Here is a 15791-nt window from a genome sequence, read left to right as displayed (position 1 = left end):
TTATCATTCCCAAAACTTTCATTTTAAGTATGAAGTTTAAGTCAACCTATCTTTGATAGGTATATTCCTAAAAATATATATAAATACTCATTATCTCCGAACTACAATTCCACAAAATTCGGCAATAGTAAAAGAAACGCGTTGAACGAGAATTTTCGAGAAATTTTAAAAATATAAAAAGCTTGGAGAAATTGAAACAATACGTCGAGAGGATTTTAGAATAACTGATAAAATTAAATTTTGAGTTTCTTACGAAAAGTTATAGTCTCTACGAAACATTTCTAAAACAGCAAAAACACGATTTCGGAGGCCTGAACGAAGTAATTTCGCGTTTTCGGACCTTTATAACTTGTTGGACCGTTCCAGAGGGGACCACATAGGCCCTTTGTCATAATATGACCGAATGTTTTGAAAAAAAATTCTGCAACTAGATTATGTACCTGAAGGACTCTGAAACCGCATAAATGTCACGCCTCAAGACCGAATGTAAACATTCGACGTTATTCAACAATTATATAATTATAAAACAACAAACATTGTGTATGATATATACCAAAATCAATCTCTTTCATAAATAACTTAAAATAATATTATCTTTATAACGAAAAACTTCAAAATAAAATGGCATTGTTGAAGCTTTTGACAACTTAATAAATTAATTTTAAAATAACATGACTAAAATAAATTTTTGAATTGAAACATATTCACCACCAGTCTCAAAACATATTTTGCTCATCCTCATCTAGTTGTTATTCAATCTTATCTTGAGAAAGAGCATAAATAGTTACTGATATGATCGTCACTCAATAAACATGTGTCTTTTGAACATATATACAACAAATATACATGATCTTTCAAATTGAACTTTGTTGAGAGCAAGTGAGAACTTACTTAGTAAATAGGGAAACTTACTTTATATATCTCAAATAAAATATCATCAAAGTTTTATATAATTATTTACGTTTAATTTGTTCATCCTCCCAAAATTTTAGCATATACGTACATGTCTACATACTGCTCATCGTCAAAATAAAAGTAAATAAAAGCATCAGAATAGAAGTTTAAAATGGAAAATTAATTTAAGAAAATTGAGAGGGTGAACTCGTCCGCCTACTCTTGTTTGACGAGACGGCCAATGTCCGCAACTTACGTTAAAAAGGAGAGAAAAATTCTGACTTTAATTTGACCATTAACCAGGATCTTTATCAGTCGTCCAAATTAAAAATGCACTCATTTTTGTTAGCATTCTCAAGTGCTGAATCCATTTAATTAATTATTCAAAAAAAGGAAAAAAAATTGTGATATGGTATCAAAATTTTTAATTAATGAGACGAGTTAATTGTGTTCATATTTACAATATGAAGAAATATTTTTGACATAAAAAAGTACACCAACTTTGATGAGACGATATCAAAAGTCAATTTTGTGTGACAAAATTCCTATTTGGGTCACATTATTTTTTTATGTGAAAAGTATTATTTATTATCGTAAATATGAGCAGGGTTGACCTGTCTCACGGATAAAGATTCATGAAACCGTCTCACAAGATATTTACTATAAAAAGTAATATTTTTTATGGATGACTCAAATAAAATATATGTCTCATAAAATTAACTCGTGAAACTATCTCACATAAGTTTTTGAGTTTTAAATTTTGATTACTTATAAGAGATTTGTCACATACTCGTACAATTGAGTGTTTAATTTATAAATTTTTTTTTTAAAAAAGAAAGAAATGGAAGCATATATATATATATATATATATATATATATATATATATATATATATATATATATATATATATATATTCATTGAATAAACTACAGTCAGTTCTTAGTTGGAGGCGCTAATGGAAGACTAGAATTTAGGCCATTTGAAAATTAAAAAAGGGAAAAGAAATTGAGTTAGTATCAACCGTATAAAAATTTTGATCAAGAATGAATTCGATGTACCATAAATTCAGATAACTTTCTTTCAAGAATTTTGATCAAATCTTAGATTATATGGAGATCTCTTTCTCTGTAAAAAATGTACAAATTGTTAAATTCCAAATTAATTTAAATGAAATAACTAAATTACACGAAAGCCGGCTCCATTTTCTGCGTGACATTGGCACTCCCACCCCCATTCGAGTACTGCGTGGCATTGGCACCTGTATTCTGCGGACTAATGTTGACTGCGCTGGTACATGAGAAAAAAAATTATTAATTCATTTTGTCAGGTTTATTCACATACATGATACAAGATTTGTCCAATATGATTTAATATGATTGTTTAATATATATAAAAAAAATAAAAAAATAATGGTCGTGGATTTTCATCTTCGTAGAAAAAAGTATAATCGAATATGATTGCATAAATGGATTATTTATTATGAATTAACTCAAACAAAAGAATCAATAACCAAATCGAAAATTTCTAAAACATCATGAAAATGACAATAAAACAAAATCCCACCCAAAGGACAGACTGGAATCCCACGTGAATCTTCAGAGTGATTATAATTATAATAACTTAGTGCTGCGCGCATCATGCACGCCAAACCCCCGGATAAATACGCAACACGACCACGAGCATGCAACACCACCCATTATTATTATTATTATCTAAAATTATTTTATTACTTTCCGAATCAATCTAGCTAGCTAGCTAGCTAGCTAACTAAATCTTTTTGTATTATGCAAGAGAAATAGGTCGAGAATTTTTAAAGGAAATGAATGATAAATTAATTAGAAACTTTAGAAAATAATTAATGGAGCATAGGGATATATGAGATAGTAGATTTAAGTTGCGCATGTGTAACATGTATTGTCAGGCAGTAATTCAATAATTAATATAACTATAAAATTTCATTTAAAAAAGAGTTATGGGAGAGAACATGCTCCAATTTAGTATCAACTTGCATATACAAGAAAGATGCGCCTGAGCTATTTCAAACAGCACGAGAATACATAAATACCCACCTTTGGCATATGCAGAACCTTATTCCTAATTTTCAAGGTGTCCATAAAGTCAAAACACACACATATATTTGAGGAAAAGGGGAAGAAAATTCAGGTGTCTGTAAAGTCATCACGCAATGGTGAGAGCACCTTGCTGTGAGAAAATGGGACTCAAGAAAGGGCCATGGAGCCCTGAGGAAGATCAGATTTTGGTCTCTTTTATTCAGAAAAAGGGGCATGCGAATTGGCGGGCACTCCCCAAACAAGCAGGTTCACTGGAATAATTTTCTGATGATCATGATCATATTTCTGAAAAAGGGTTTTCCTTTATTTTTTCATATTAATTCCGGCAACTAAGATTAATGTTTCTTTCTTTTTTTTGGTGTGTACGTACAGGTCTGTTGAGATGTGGGAAGAGTTGCAGACTTAGATGGATCAACTATTTGAGGCCAGACATAAAGAGAGGAAATTTCAGCAAAGAAGAAGAAGAAACCATCATTAACTTACATGAAATGCTCGGTAACAGGTATGTGTATTATCTGTACATGCCTCTAATTAATTAAAACAACCTTGCAGTTAATTCAGCCAAACTCAAATCTTTTTGGGATATTGTTTCCTTCTGTTTTTTAAACAAAAAATTAGTCTAGCATCCACACAACATTCTACTATATGATTTAGAATAAAATCTGATCTACTTGTATTTATACATCACCACCAAGATTTAGTTGTATCTATCGAAAGTGATTACAATAAACCAAAACATAGGAAATGTTTGGTTTGTTTTCTGTGTTTTTTGTAGGTTGTTTTTAGATCAGACGACTTTCTTGAAAATGTAGAGATGGAGAAAGCAATGATGCCTTTTGTTCACAATCAAATCCTGTAATCTTAATGTATAATTAGACATTTAAAATCATATAATATTATAAATCAAAGAAAAAAGTCAGTGTTTTTTAGAGGTGAAAATTTCAATACATTTTTTTTTTGTTTAACATGTTTAAAACTATTTTAAAAAAAAAAAAAAACGAATGGAGCCTTTCATTATTTTAACATTTTTCATGCATCATATCAATTTTTTCCCCGAAATTCTTACAATAAAGTATGCATGGTTCACGTGGTTCAACGAAAACATGTTATAAACACTTGAACCCGTCGTGTATCGTGCAGTCATAGCCATCGGTGCTCATAAGTCATATGTATGATTGTGACTTATGACTTATATATATATTTTATATATATATATATATATTTATATATATATATATATATATATATATATATATATATATATATAATATAGTATAATAATAATAATTGTGCGTGCGACATGTTGAATTAATTATATATAAAATTTAATTCTACTTGTCACACATATATTAAACAAATACTCATTACAAACAAAATGCGCAAAGACTGACTGCGGGAAAACAAGATGGACATGCATGCATCACATGTGCCACTCACCACGACTGAGTATTACAATAATTTTTTCACCCTACACAATATTTCAAGATTTTGAACCACTGAATATATATCGAAATATATTAATAAGTTACTCGAAAACATTAATTTTTCACACGATGTAACGTAGGAGTAGTATAACCGAAGTGATAATTTTGCCAAATTTTTTTTTTTGATTTTCAATGAAATAAACAATTAGTAGATCCCATCTCTTTAAAAGTGCCGTGCTTGGAATTTAGCGAACCACTACCCAACAAGATCTCCGAGATTCCCTTTAATTTCTGTGCCAAATTTGTAGAATTAATTAATTAATCTTGCAAAGGCATCAAGTGCTGACGCCAAGAAGTATGCACGTATACGTCCTGGCTATGTATCTTCGTTGGATTTGATTCCCTATATTTTTTAGTCACACGACCAGCTTTTGTGTTTGTCAACTCAGTCACATATTTAGGCATCGTTTGGTACGAATAATGTGATCGTTGTTTCATTCAACGTTTGACTCAAAACGTAAATAGTCGACGATTCGAAAATCTGAGGTGAGATTTTATGTATCAGGTGGTCAGTAATTGCAGCTAGGCTGCCAGGACGCACAGATAACGAAATTAAAAATGTTTGGCACACCCAACTGAAGAAACGGCTCAAGAGTCACGAGTCTTCTCTGGACACCAACGTCACAGAAGATACTAATTCCGACCCCGTCAAAGAAATTGCCGGTACAAGCCCGCAACAATGCTCTAGCGAGATGTCATCCGTAACGGATTCTTCGTCGGGGAAGAAGAAGATGGCGATCTTTATCAAAGACGAAGAAATTGATTATTCGTCGGAATATTTTCCTCCTATCGACGAAAGTTTTTGGTCCGAAGAATTATCCACCGACGAAATCGAGTGCCCGAGTCCATTAAATCCGATCCAAAGTGTGGAAATTGGTTCGAGATTTGATGATAGCATGGACTTTTGGTGTAATCTTTTAAGTAGGGACGGAGACATTCAAGATTTAGCGGAATTCTGAAAGGTATTTTGGGTTCTCTGTTTAGATACCGGGAGATTGAATTTGACCTTTCAAGTTCTTTTAAGACCATATATTTTGATAATCGGTGTTGGAAATTAGATACTAATTAATTAAGATTAGACTTATTTCACCTTGTAACTTCATTATAATAATAAATAATAATAATTGTGGTGGGATAGTTAAATTAATTGGCTTTGTAAATACATATTTAATTTCCTGCATTAATGTTTTGTTACATAAATTTATAATTTTCCAGATGGCTAGCTATTTTTTACAATTGAATTACTTTAGACTAACAGTAATGATTATGACAAGAGGAAAATGTGATAACACACTACTAGCTGCCATGACCTTTTGATTAGAGATAGACAATTTTTCTCATGAGTTCGGTCTCCGCAGGGAAAAACATCGAAACAGGAATGAGGATCTTGATTTTTTTTCGATTTCGGCTTTCGGAGATTTTTTAGAATCCCGAAATTATTCGGAAGAGATATGAGGATACTATCTCTAATTTACGAAACCTGTCCCTGAAAATAATATCAATAATAATATTATTAATAATATAAGATTATTATTTTTAAAAATATTATATTACTATCATTGATATTAATATTATCATTAATAATAATAGATAATAATAAGTTCGAGTTTGAGGAATCCTTGCGCTATTAATAATTTTGAAAATGGGGATGAGGACATAGATGATATTTGATCCTTATGAATTAATCCATGAACTCGAAAAAGATCTCAGAACCTGAAAAAAGAGGGGATCTAGGCAGATATAGGGGCAGAAATAAAATTCGGGAACAAGGATGGAGATGGCGAATCCACCCCACCCCATCGTAATCCCTATTTTTGATACATTCAACTTTTTGTTATTATATAATTTGACAGTCAAACTACGTGATCTTTTCGAATCAAAATTATGATATATAAATTATATTTGTTAATACAAAATTAGATGAAACTGATTCATAAAATGAGGCTTTATTAATTTATTATTTTTGAAGCATAAAATGATAATCTACTATTTATTGTTATTTTTGAAGCATCGAATCTTGCATTGTGTGGGAAAAATTTCCAAGCCTCAAAATGTAAACTTGTCTAGTCAAATACACTATGCATCTATTTCTCTCATCCACCAATTTTGAAAAGGGGAAAGTTCAAATAATATCTTCTTCTATGGAAGAAAAACTCACTAAAGATGAATTTAATTAATCGAAGACTTCCGCGGTAAATACAATATCTAAACAAAGCCTAGAACCACGAATGCAACCATTCACATTTTTATTAGCACAAAAACAAAAATTATTGTGAGACTGTATCACATGTTAATTTTGTAATATAATTCTTTGACCTAACTTGACTCATAAAAAAAATATAATTACGAGTTAGAAGTTTATGATGGAACCGGAGGAAGCGATCAATAATAACAAAAAATATTATATTTTTTTTTTAAAAAAAAGCAGGGTAGCCAAATTCTACCCTTATTATTATTATTATTAATTTTTTTTAATCTAAAGATGATGTATTAGTCGATTACATATTTTTGTTTTATCAAATTTATAAATGATTAGAGTTATAAATAATGTATATCCATATACATAATATATTGATTTATACATAAGAAAGTGCTAATTGTGAAGAAATATAAACTTTATGATGATGCTAGAATTAATGATAACCATGAGGACAAAAAGCTTGCGCTTTTACCAAAAGTTATAGCTAGTATTAATAGTGCAACTCAAGATTTTTTAAACCACATAGCAGCTCAAGCACACGGTTCGATGCTTACCAAGCAGAGACCATTATTGCATCCAACAAATTCCCTCACAATAATTAAACTCTTGCAATCAATGGGGGAATCGAACCCATGATCTTGGCTTTGATACCAAATTGTTGGACCGGGCGTTTGCCGCTTTACCAAAAACTATAGCTAGTAGAATAATGGTGCCAACTCAAATCTTTTAACCCGCATCAGCAACTCAAGAACCACGGTTCGATCGTTCTACCAAACAGAAATAATTATTGCACCCAACCAATATTAGTAGATATTTTTTGGAAATATATAATATCATGATGGACCCCACAGGAAAATAATATGATAAAAAATTACATCTGAACTCTTTGCTATAAATCTTAAATAAAATCATAAAAGATAAGAACCATTATGTAATTATCTTAAAACATATTTAATTCATATTTAATTCATAATCATGCTTTAATCAAGTTTAGAAAGTACATTTAACGTAAACATGATAACTTCAGTCAAAACAGCCAACTTTTTTTACAAATCAGTTAAAATGGCAGATCAATAACAAATGAACTTTACTCACTCTCGTTATTATTATTATTTATTACTTTAGCCTTTTATTTTAATTTTGAAAACTTATATAATAATCATCACATAAATTGACATAAACAATTTTATTATTATGATAAAGTTCTCGACTGTGATATAATAATTATTGACTATATTTTATAATATAAGATCAAATATTGATTGAAATTAAACTATAAATTATTTTTTCATAAAAGTTTAAAAAAATAACTTTACGATCTAAAACTATTATTTATTAGTTATCAATTTAAATATTTTGTTGTTTAAAATTTTTCATTCTTTTAAAGTTCTCAAATCTTAAATGGTATTGAAAACGCAAAAAAGGAGAATGCATGATTTACATTAATTTTGGTAGACTAATCAATCCTTAATGTTATTTTAACTCCCTACAATATGAGTAATAGTATTAAACCATGTGGCATTGAGAACGTGCTTGAATTGATTAAGTAGGTGAGTGTTTAATTAATGATCAGAAGTTCGATTTCACCTATCAATATTTTTTCGGACGAGCCTGTCATACATGGTTTTTATCTACAATTTACTCGACTAGCATGATTTACAGACTATTATATTAACAAGTGAGTTTACCCAGTACACGTCAAATGATAGTAGTTGCAAGCTGCATTTTCATAAAATTAAAATAATATTAAACCATATGCCCTTCGTAGGGTGTCTGAATTGGTAGAGCAGATAAGCATTTAACGAGTAGTCGCAATCCGATTTCCCTACCATACATTTTTCGACTAGTCTGTCGCATTTGATTTATCCGACTAACGTGAGTTGCAAGCTAAGCTGTTGTGTAAATTCCAAAATTATACAGTGGACTACGAAATATAACGGCTATAGATATCTTCGTCATAAATAATATAATAAAACCATGTGGCTAGAGAGAGCCATGTATAACAAAGACTTTAAAATTTCCTACATACGTTACACATGGTAATTATAATAATTTTGTGCCCCCTCTTAATACATAATTTTCAAATAATACATCAACTTGTAAGATTTTTTTAAAGTGGACATTGATTTTTGTTAGCAATGTTTCACTATAAGTTTGTAGTATATACTGGGTTCTTATGTAATTACTATACCCTAATTTAGTCTCTGAATAAGGAACCTCATCTTTACTCAAGCTCCAACCCGAATTAAAACATTGGGTCAAGATAGAATATAAATTAGGTTAATTACCAAAAAAAACCCAATCCTAATTTCAAATCTGATCCAAATGCTCAAACTGAGCCCCACAATTAGGGATGACAATGGAGTGAGACGGGTTTGTCATCCCTATTCCCGTCTTCATACCCGTTTTTTCGGGTTCGAGGTGAACCCATAGGGATCAAATCTGCATCCCATACTTATTATTAATAATGATAATATTATTATTATTATTATTTTCGAGACGAGTTTGAGAATATTAAAAATAATATCCATATACATGTCACAAACTATTTTGGAGATTTTAAACAATCTCCAAACCTGGACCCAAAAAAATAGGTGATCATTGTTCTGGATTTGGGTTTCCTCGTGTGACCTCAAACTTGTGTGGAAAATTGTCATCTCTACCCACAATTAAGATTGTTATATTACAATAAAAAAAAACAATTTTAATTTGAAACAAATTTTTTCCCAATAACTTGTTTAATTTTGTATTAGGTTTATTATCTTTAATTTTCTACTATGTTGATCAAATTATTGATTTGGTATTAGAAAATGTTTATGTGACATCGAAAAAATTATATAAAACAGACTAACTTACCTATATTGGATATGATACACTTGATATAATTTGTATAAAAAATATCAATTGATGTTCTGAATCCAAATAAAAATATTATGGACTCCTGATGTTTTTAAATAAGATCATATCAGGTATAGCATATAATTTAAATAAAATTATAATGTGATCCTGACATTCTTGCGTAAAATCATATCAGATGCAACATAAACCGATTTAATTTGACAATTAAACTACATGATCTGTTCGAATCAAAATTATGATACATAAATCCAAATTATTATATATAAATTATATTTGGTACTACAAAATTAGATGAAACCGACGTATAAAATGAGGCTTTATTAATTTATTATTTCTGAAGAATAAAATGATGCTCTACTATTTATTATTATTTTTTAAAGCATCGAATCTTGTATTGTTGGGGAAAAATTTCAGTCCCAAAATGTAAACTTGTCTGGTCAAATATACTATGCATCTATGGGGACTAAGATTAATTTCTCTCATCCACCAAGTTTGAATAGCAGAAAGTTCAAATAATATTTCTCTCATCCACCCAGTTTGAAAAGGAGTAAGTTCAAACAATATTTTCAATGGAAGAAAAATTCATTAAAGATGAATTTAATTAATATAATATAATGAATAGAGTATCTTGGTAAAAATTAATTGATGTTGTAAAATCGGACAGCTTGATCCTTGGCATAAGGCTTTGGCTCAGCCATGCCGTAAGCAACCTATATTCTGACCTCAATCTTTATATATAGCAGAGATATTACAATGTTTCAACTAAGTTATTAATTCCCCATAGTATAATCAATAGCTAGGCGTGACATCCATCTTGATCTTCCTCTCCCATCCCATTCATTCCATGGAAAACAAAGAGGGTGTGAAAGTGGTAGGGTTTTGGGTTAGTCCATTCGTTCACAGGGTTAGGTGGGCGCTGAAACTAAAGGGAGTCGAATATGAATACATAGAAGAAGATATTTTCGACAAGAGTCCTTTGATTTTTGAGCTTAACCCTGTGTATGCCCTGGTCCCAGTTCTTGTTCACAATGGAAAACCTTTGCCAGAGTCATGTATTATACTGGAGTACATCGACGAGGCTTGGACAAATAACCCCCTGCTGCCTCAACATCCTCTCGAAAGAGCCCAAGCACGATTTTGGGTTAAGTTTGCCGAAGAGAAGGTATAATAAATATATACTTAGCTTGTAATTAATTATTAACATTTTTACATGAATCAGGACTAATTTAATACTTGTGTTCTTCAGGTTTTCCCAGCTTTAAAGGGACTCCTTTTTTCAGAGGGAGAAATACAAGAGGAAAGATTGAAATTGGCCATGGATGTATTGCAAAAGATGGAAGAGATTCTGAGGGGGAATACGTTCTTCGGGGGGGAAACAATCGGGTACTTAGATCTAGTTCTTGGATTCATTTCGTATGTGTTGCCTGTCTGGGAGGAAATCGCTTGTTTTAAGATTCTCGATCCTTCGAAATATCCATCCTTGATTGCTTGGATTCATAATTTTCTTGATCATGAGGCAATCAAGGGTGAATATATGCCGTCTAAAGAGGAGATGAAGACTTATTTTCAATGGTGTCGAAAGACATTTATGTGAAAATATTATTATTTTGTAATTCAAATTTTGTCGTTGAATTCAATGTGTTATTTGTCGTATTGAATTTGTCACAAATCATCATCAATAAAATTGCTAAGTTTATAAGACAATCCTGTGTTGAATTTGTGGTTTTCATTTTTAGAGTGAGTCTCACGTGAGACCATCTCACGGATCTTAATCTGTGAGACGGGTCAATCCTACCCATATTCACAATAAAAGTAATACTTTTAGCATAAAAGTAATACTTTTTTCATGGATGACCCAAATAAGAGATCCGTCTCACAAATACGACTCGTGAGACCGTCTCACACAAGTTTTTGCCCATTTTTTTAATTGTATTCATATTTCAAATAGCAATAATGATATGATTTTGTACAAAAAAATATCAAATGATGTTCTGAATCCAAATAAATATATTGTGAATTCCATATGTTTTTATGTAGATCATCATCAGGTGTAACATAGAATTAAAAGAAAATGATTGTAGGGTTCTGATGTTCTTGCATAAAATCATACCAGATGTAATATAATATCAAATGTGACATAGACAGTTAAGTATACATATAATTAAAAATATATAATTAATTTCCTTCGTGAACAATCCTCAGCAGGATTGGATTTTTTTATTTTATAGTTGAAGCACCATAAATATATTCGTTCTCCATCATTTGTACTACTTTTTCTTAAATCCAACAACTGTAGAAGAACTGGTACCCGACAATGTATGCCTCCCAATTGACAGGTTGAAGTCCTTGAAGTTTCAAATTACTGTGACAGTTTTTTGTTGATGTTGTGGCGCAAACCAACTTGCAGACTTTTCTAGTGATTTATGTGTACAACAAATTGACAAAGTATGGAATCGATCGTGGGATTCTTGAAACTCAGTTCTGATTAGATTACAAGTAGTTCAAATTACTTGCAAATACACTAATTAATTCAGACCATTTCAAGAAAGTAAAAACTTTTTTTCTTTTATTACTACGTACACATGGAACATAAACCACATTTTCTACATTAAACAAGAAGCAAACTTCCCCACATCCATAAGGTGATTATTTATTCTCTCAAACATAGAGAAATTAACCTTCACAGATCATTCCCATATATTTTTGACGATATATGTAAGCATCATATTCTCAAGACTCTGACCCTGGACTAAACAGTGTTGCTTCTTCTCTTTTGTACTTCAAATCCCAGGCATCCTCCCTCGAAAAGCCATATGAATTCGTCAAAACATCGATAGGCATGGCCCGGATGGCTGAGAGACGCCCGGCAAGTTGGTTGCTGATCGCATTATCGTTTGTTTTGAATGTAATCCATTCGAAGCCTTCGTTGCTTGCTTTCTTTACAACAACAAAGTTTTGTGGCATGACAAGAAGCTGCCCTTGGTTTACATCCTCATCAAACACGCGTCTTCCGTTGTTTCCGACCACTTGAATCCTCGCGCTTCCTCTGGTGACATACATTGCGCTGTGGGAGTTCGTGCTCCAGTGTGGTGTCATTATTGCGTTCTGCAGATAAAAGTTGTTACATTATTTTATAGCTTCTTAAATATGCCAAACAATCTCAATTCTCCTAACCATACTATGACAAAGGCACAGATAGTCATCTAGATTTTGGAATGACTTGCCAATTTTTACCTTATAGAGGACACCTTTCTGAGCACTAAGGCGGAGGTAGCTGAGAATAGGAAGAGAATGGCTGTTGACCGTGCTTAGCCGTCCCCCACGTGGGTTGTAAACATCGGCCCTGGCAGGATGATCTATGTTCTCCCTAATCTTTGCGGAGCAAAATGTTTCCTCAAGTCCGTTGTATCCTTCGCTCCCAGGCTCTCGTTCTCTTTCTCGCTCTTCTTCAAACTCGGGCAAAGCCAAACGGAGCTTCTCAGCACGGACTATGACCCCCCTTTCGTCTTCCCTGGATTGCAATTTGTTTATTATCTGCGTGTCGACATCCAAAGCTTCCGCCAGAAGGTCCTGATCAAACCCAGCGAATATGTTCCCCTTTTCCTGCTCTTCCTCACGACCTCTCCCGCCTTGGGATCCTTGTTCTCTTGACCTCCTGCTCTCTCTGTATTCACCTTGGCTTTGGGATGCTTGCGGCTTTCCAGCTAGGAAGAATTTCTACACAACCAAGAGTATATTTTGTCTAAAATGCCAAAACTAAGGCAAATAATAAATTTCTTGAAATTATCGACTATTCATATCTTACCCTGAATTGCAAATCAAGTTGGTTGTTATCATTACCAACGTCAACAAGTGCCACAATGGTGATCGGGGTGTTCTTGTCATTATAAATCCAGTAGGTGAGGGCCTGAGGCAAAGCCAGGACATCTCCTTTTCGGAACCTCCGAAGCTTCTGATGTCTATCACGGTATCTTGATTCATGACCCTCTGAAGAAGAGAAGCTAGAGTCTGATTCGAATGTCTCAGCACACCCTGGAAACACGACTCCATGGATCCCACTTCCTGTAAAGTTTTCCCACATGAACACATTGAAAAGATGATCTCAAACACATTATAAATGATAATCCCGCATGTACAAAAACCTGCCTTCAGTAACGTAGATGAGTCCAGGGGCATTAATGTAGTGAGGAAGATACAGGCCCTTGGGCTGGATTACATACCGAACAAACTCAATACCAGCACACTCGAAATCCTCACTATTTGAATCCCAAATCTCGTAATGTCCGGCATCATAATTGTACTTCCGGCTTGGTTCACGAGCATTCAGCCGTTCAATCCTGCATTGGGTCTTGGCCCGGAGGCGATGCTGCTGCTGCTCCTGTAAATTCTGCCAGAACTGCCGCTGTGAAAGTTCAAGCTGAGCGATGCAGCCGTGGAACGAGAACATTAAAACGAGGCTAAGAGGGAGCAAAAGTGAATTAGCCATGGCTGGAAGTTTAGAAAGCAGAGGGAGGGTATTCTCGGTGGTGAAGTGGCGAACTGAAAGTGTGAAGACATTTATAGCAGTGGAGGATTTCATTAGGATTTGACACGTAAAGTGATCGGTGAAACAGATGGCTTTTGGGTCTGTGCATGTGTATTTATTTCTTCTGCATGGATTGAAGATGGTCTGCTGAATTTACGTACACATGAGGATGGTTTTTCGTATGTGGCAGCAAGAAGATGAGAGCAATTGAATGACATTCTATTTTTCTTGAATTACACCCCACTTCACGGCTATGTTCTTTCTTTCTTTTATTAAATTTTTTTGGAAATTTGTTATTTAACAAGTTATGTAAATTATTCTTCTGATATTTAATGTTGTAACTTATCAATTTTTTTTAAAATTTTTAATTTTTTGGCCAGAAGTTTCCAGTCTCATTGAATATTGTTTATTTAACATTGATTTTATTCTATGCAAATAAACCTACATTACATATATTAAAATAAATCAAAATAAAACTAAAAGAAAATGACACCCAATATTTCAAAATTAGAGTTTTCCGTATATTTTTGCTTAGATAAATTTTAATATATATTTTATTTTTGATATATGAGTCATATAGAAAAATATCAACTTTAAATAAATAATATTCGATATATTTAATTGTTTCGGATGGAAAATGACCCAAAAAAAACTGAGGGCCGGAATGCAAAATCTCACTCTTTAATACGGCATCTCCTCTAATGACAACAAAATTCATTATTATTCAGTATAATATAATTAGATCAGACCATACAACTACCAAACTCGGAGAACATTGTAAAACTAAAATATTGATTTATAAAAGATAATAAATAATAATCAAGGAGCTACAATCTACATTTTTAGAAATACACGAAAATTCATATGAGACGGTATCACATGTCAATTTTTTGAGACAAATATTCTGTCTGAATCATTCATAAAAATATTACTTTTTATGTTAAAAATATTATTTTTTATTGTAAATATGGTAGAGTTAACTCGTAATAAAAATTCATGATATTGTATCACAAGATACATATGGCTTTATATATTTGAAAATAAAGCACAAACACGTTGTTCACTTTTCTCCCAAAAAAATATATGTTTTTTCATTCCAAATAAAAAAAAATAAAAAAATTAGCATCTTATTCATAACTTTCTTCCCCACATTTATATTTTCTCCACTTTTCACATGATCTTCCATATAATCATTATTTGTAAAGTAAACTTTATTATTCAAAATAAACCCTAAAATTAAGATCATCAAACATTTCTTTTGTTATTTTAACATCTCAAAAATATTTCTATTTTCCCAAAATTATATTCACGAGATCCCGAAAACAAAATCCTAGAACCAATAAAGTAATTTGAATATCATCGTCTATAATACACACTTTATTGTAAATGTTGACCGTGATAAGTTTTTGTTTTGTTTTTTTGGAATTAAATGAATCTTTAGGAAGATTGGTCAAATGCAAAAGTAACGGGTTTGTCGCATATATCTTTAGGAAAATTGGTCAAATGCAAAATTAATTTGAATCGTAAAATAGTTTTTTTTTTGTCTTAAAATAATTATTACTTTACTTTCAGACGTTTTAAAAAGTACTAGTGACTTTAGATTTAGAATTAAGAACATATATTGAATAGAAACGAGTGCGTATCGAAATTCCTATTCAATATATGTTTTTATTCATCAATTTTCGATTGTAATTCTAAATCTAAAGTTTACTACTATTTTTTAAAATGTGATATGAAAGTAAAGTATTATTGATTT

General features: G+C 31.8%; 3 protein-coding genes across 3 annotated transcripts; 2 read left to right on the top strand and 1 right to left on the bottom strand.

Annotated features, from left to right (window-relative positions):
* The first annotated feature begins 2888 nt into the window (after positions 1-2888).
* LOC140814157 (transcription factor MYB15-like) lies at positions 2889-5598 on the top strand. The gene is made up of 3 exons (XM_073173040.1): positions 2889-3213; positions 3340-3469; positions 4957-5598. The coding sequence occupies exons 1-3, from the start codon at positions 3081-3083 to the stop codon at positions 5408-5410; spliced, it is 717 nt and encodes a 238-aa protein (XP_073029141.1). The 5' UTR covers positions 2889-3080; the 3' UTR covers positions 5411-5598.
* A 4661-nt stretch (positions 5599-10259) lies between these two features.
* Positions 10260-11226, top strand: LOC140814151 (glutathione transferase GST 23-like). The gene is made up of 2 exons (XM_073173033.1): positions 10260-10672; positions 10757-11226. The coding sequence occupies exons 1-2, from the start codon at positions 10355-10357 to the stop codon at positions 11102-11104; spliced, it is 666 nt and encodes a 221-aa protein (XP_073029134.1). The 5' UTR covers positions 10260-10354; the 3' UTR covers positions 11105-11226.
* Positions 11227-12048: 822 nt separating this feature from the next.
* LOC140814549 (11S globulin seed storage protein Ana o 2.0101-like) lies at positions 12049-14104 on the bottom strand. Its single transcript, XM_073173569.1, has 4 exons — positions 13653-14104; positions 13316-13568; positions 12745-13227; positions 12049-12615 (listed from the first exon to the last, which is right to left on the bottom strand). Exons 1-4 carry the CDS (start codon positions 14087-14089, stop codon positions 12241-12243), a joined length of 1548 nt encoding a protein of 515 aa, XP_073029670.1. The 5' UTR covers positions 14090-14104; the 3' UTR covers positions 12049-12240.
* Positions 14105-15791: the final 1687 nt, after the last annotated feature.

Source organism: Primulina eburnea, chromosome 15 (genome assembly GCF_022965805.1).
Source record: "Primulina eburnea isolate SZY01 chromosome 15, ASM2296580v1, whole genome shotgun sequence".
Taxonomy (NCBI): domain Eukaryota; kingdom Viridiplantae; phylum Streptophyta; class Magnoliopsida; order Lamiales; family Gesneriaceae; genus Primulina; species Primulina eburnea.
The sequence above is the reverse complement of the archived record's forward strand: the minus strand, read 5'-3'. Positions and strand labels throughout refer to the sequence as shown.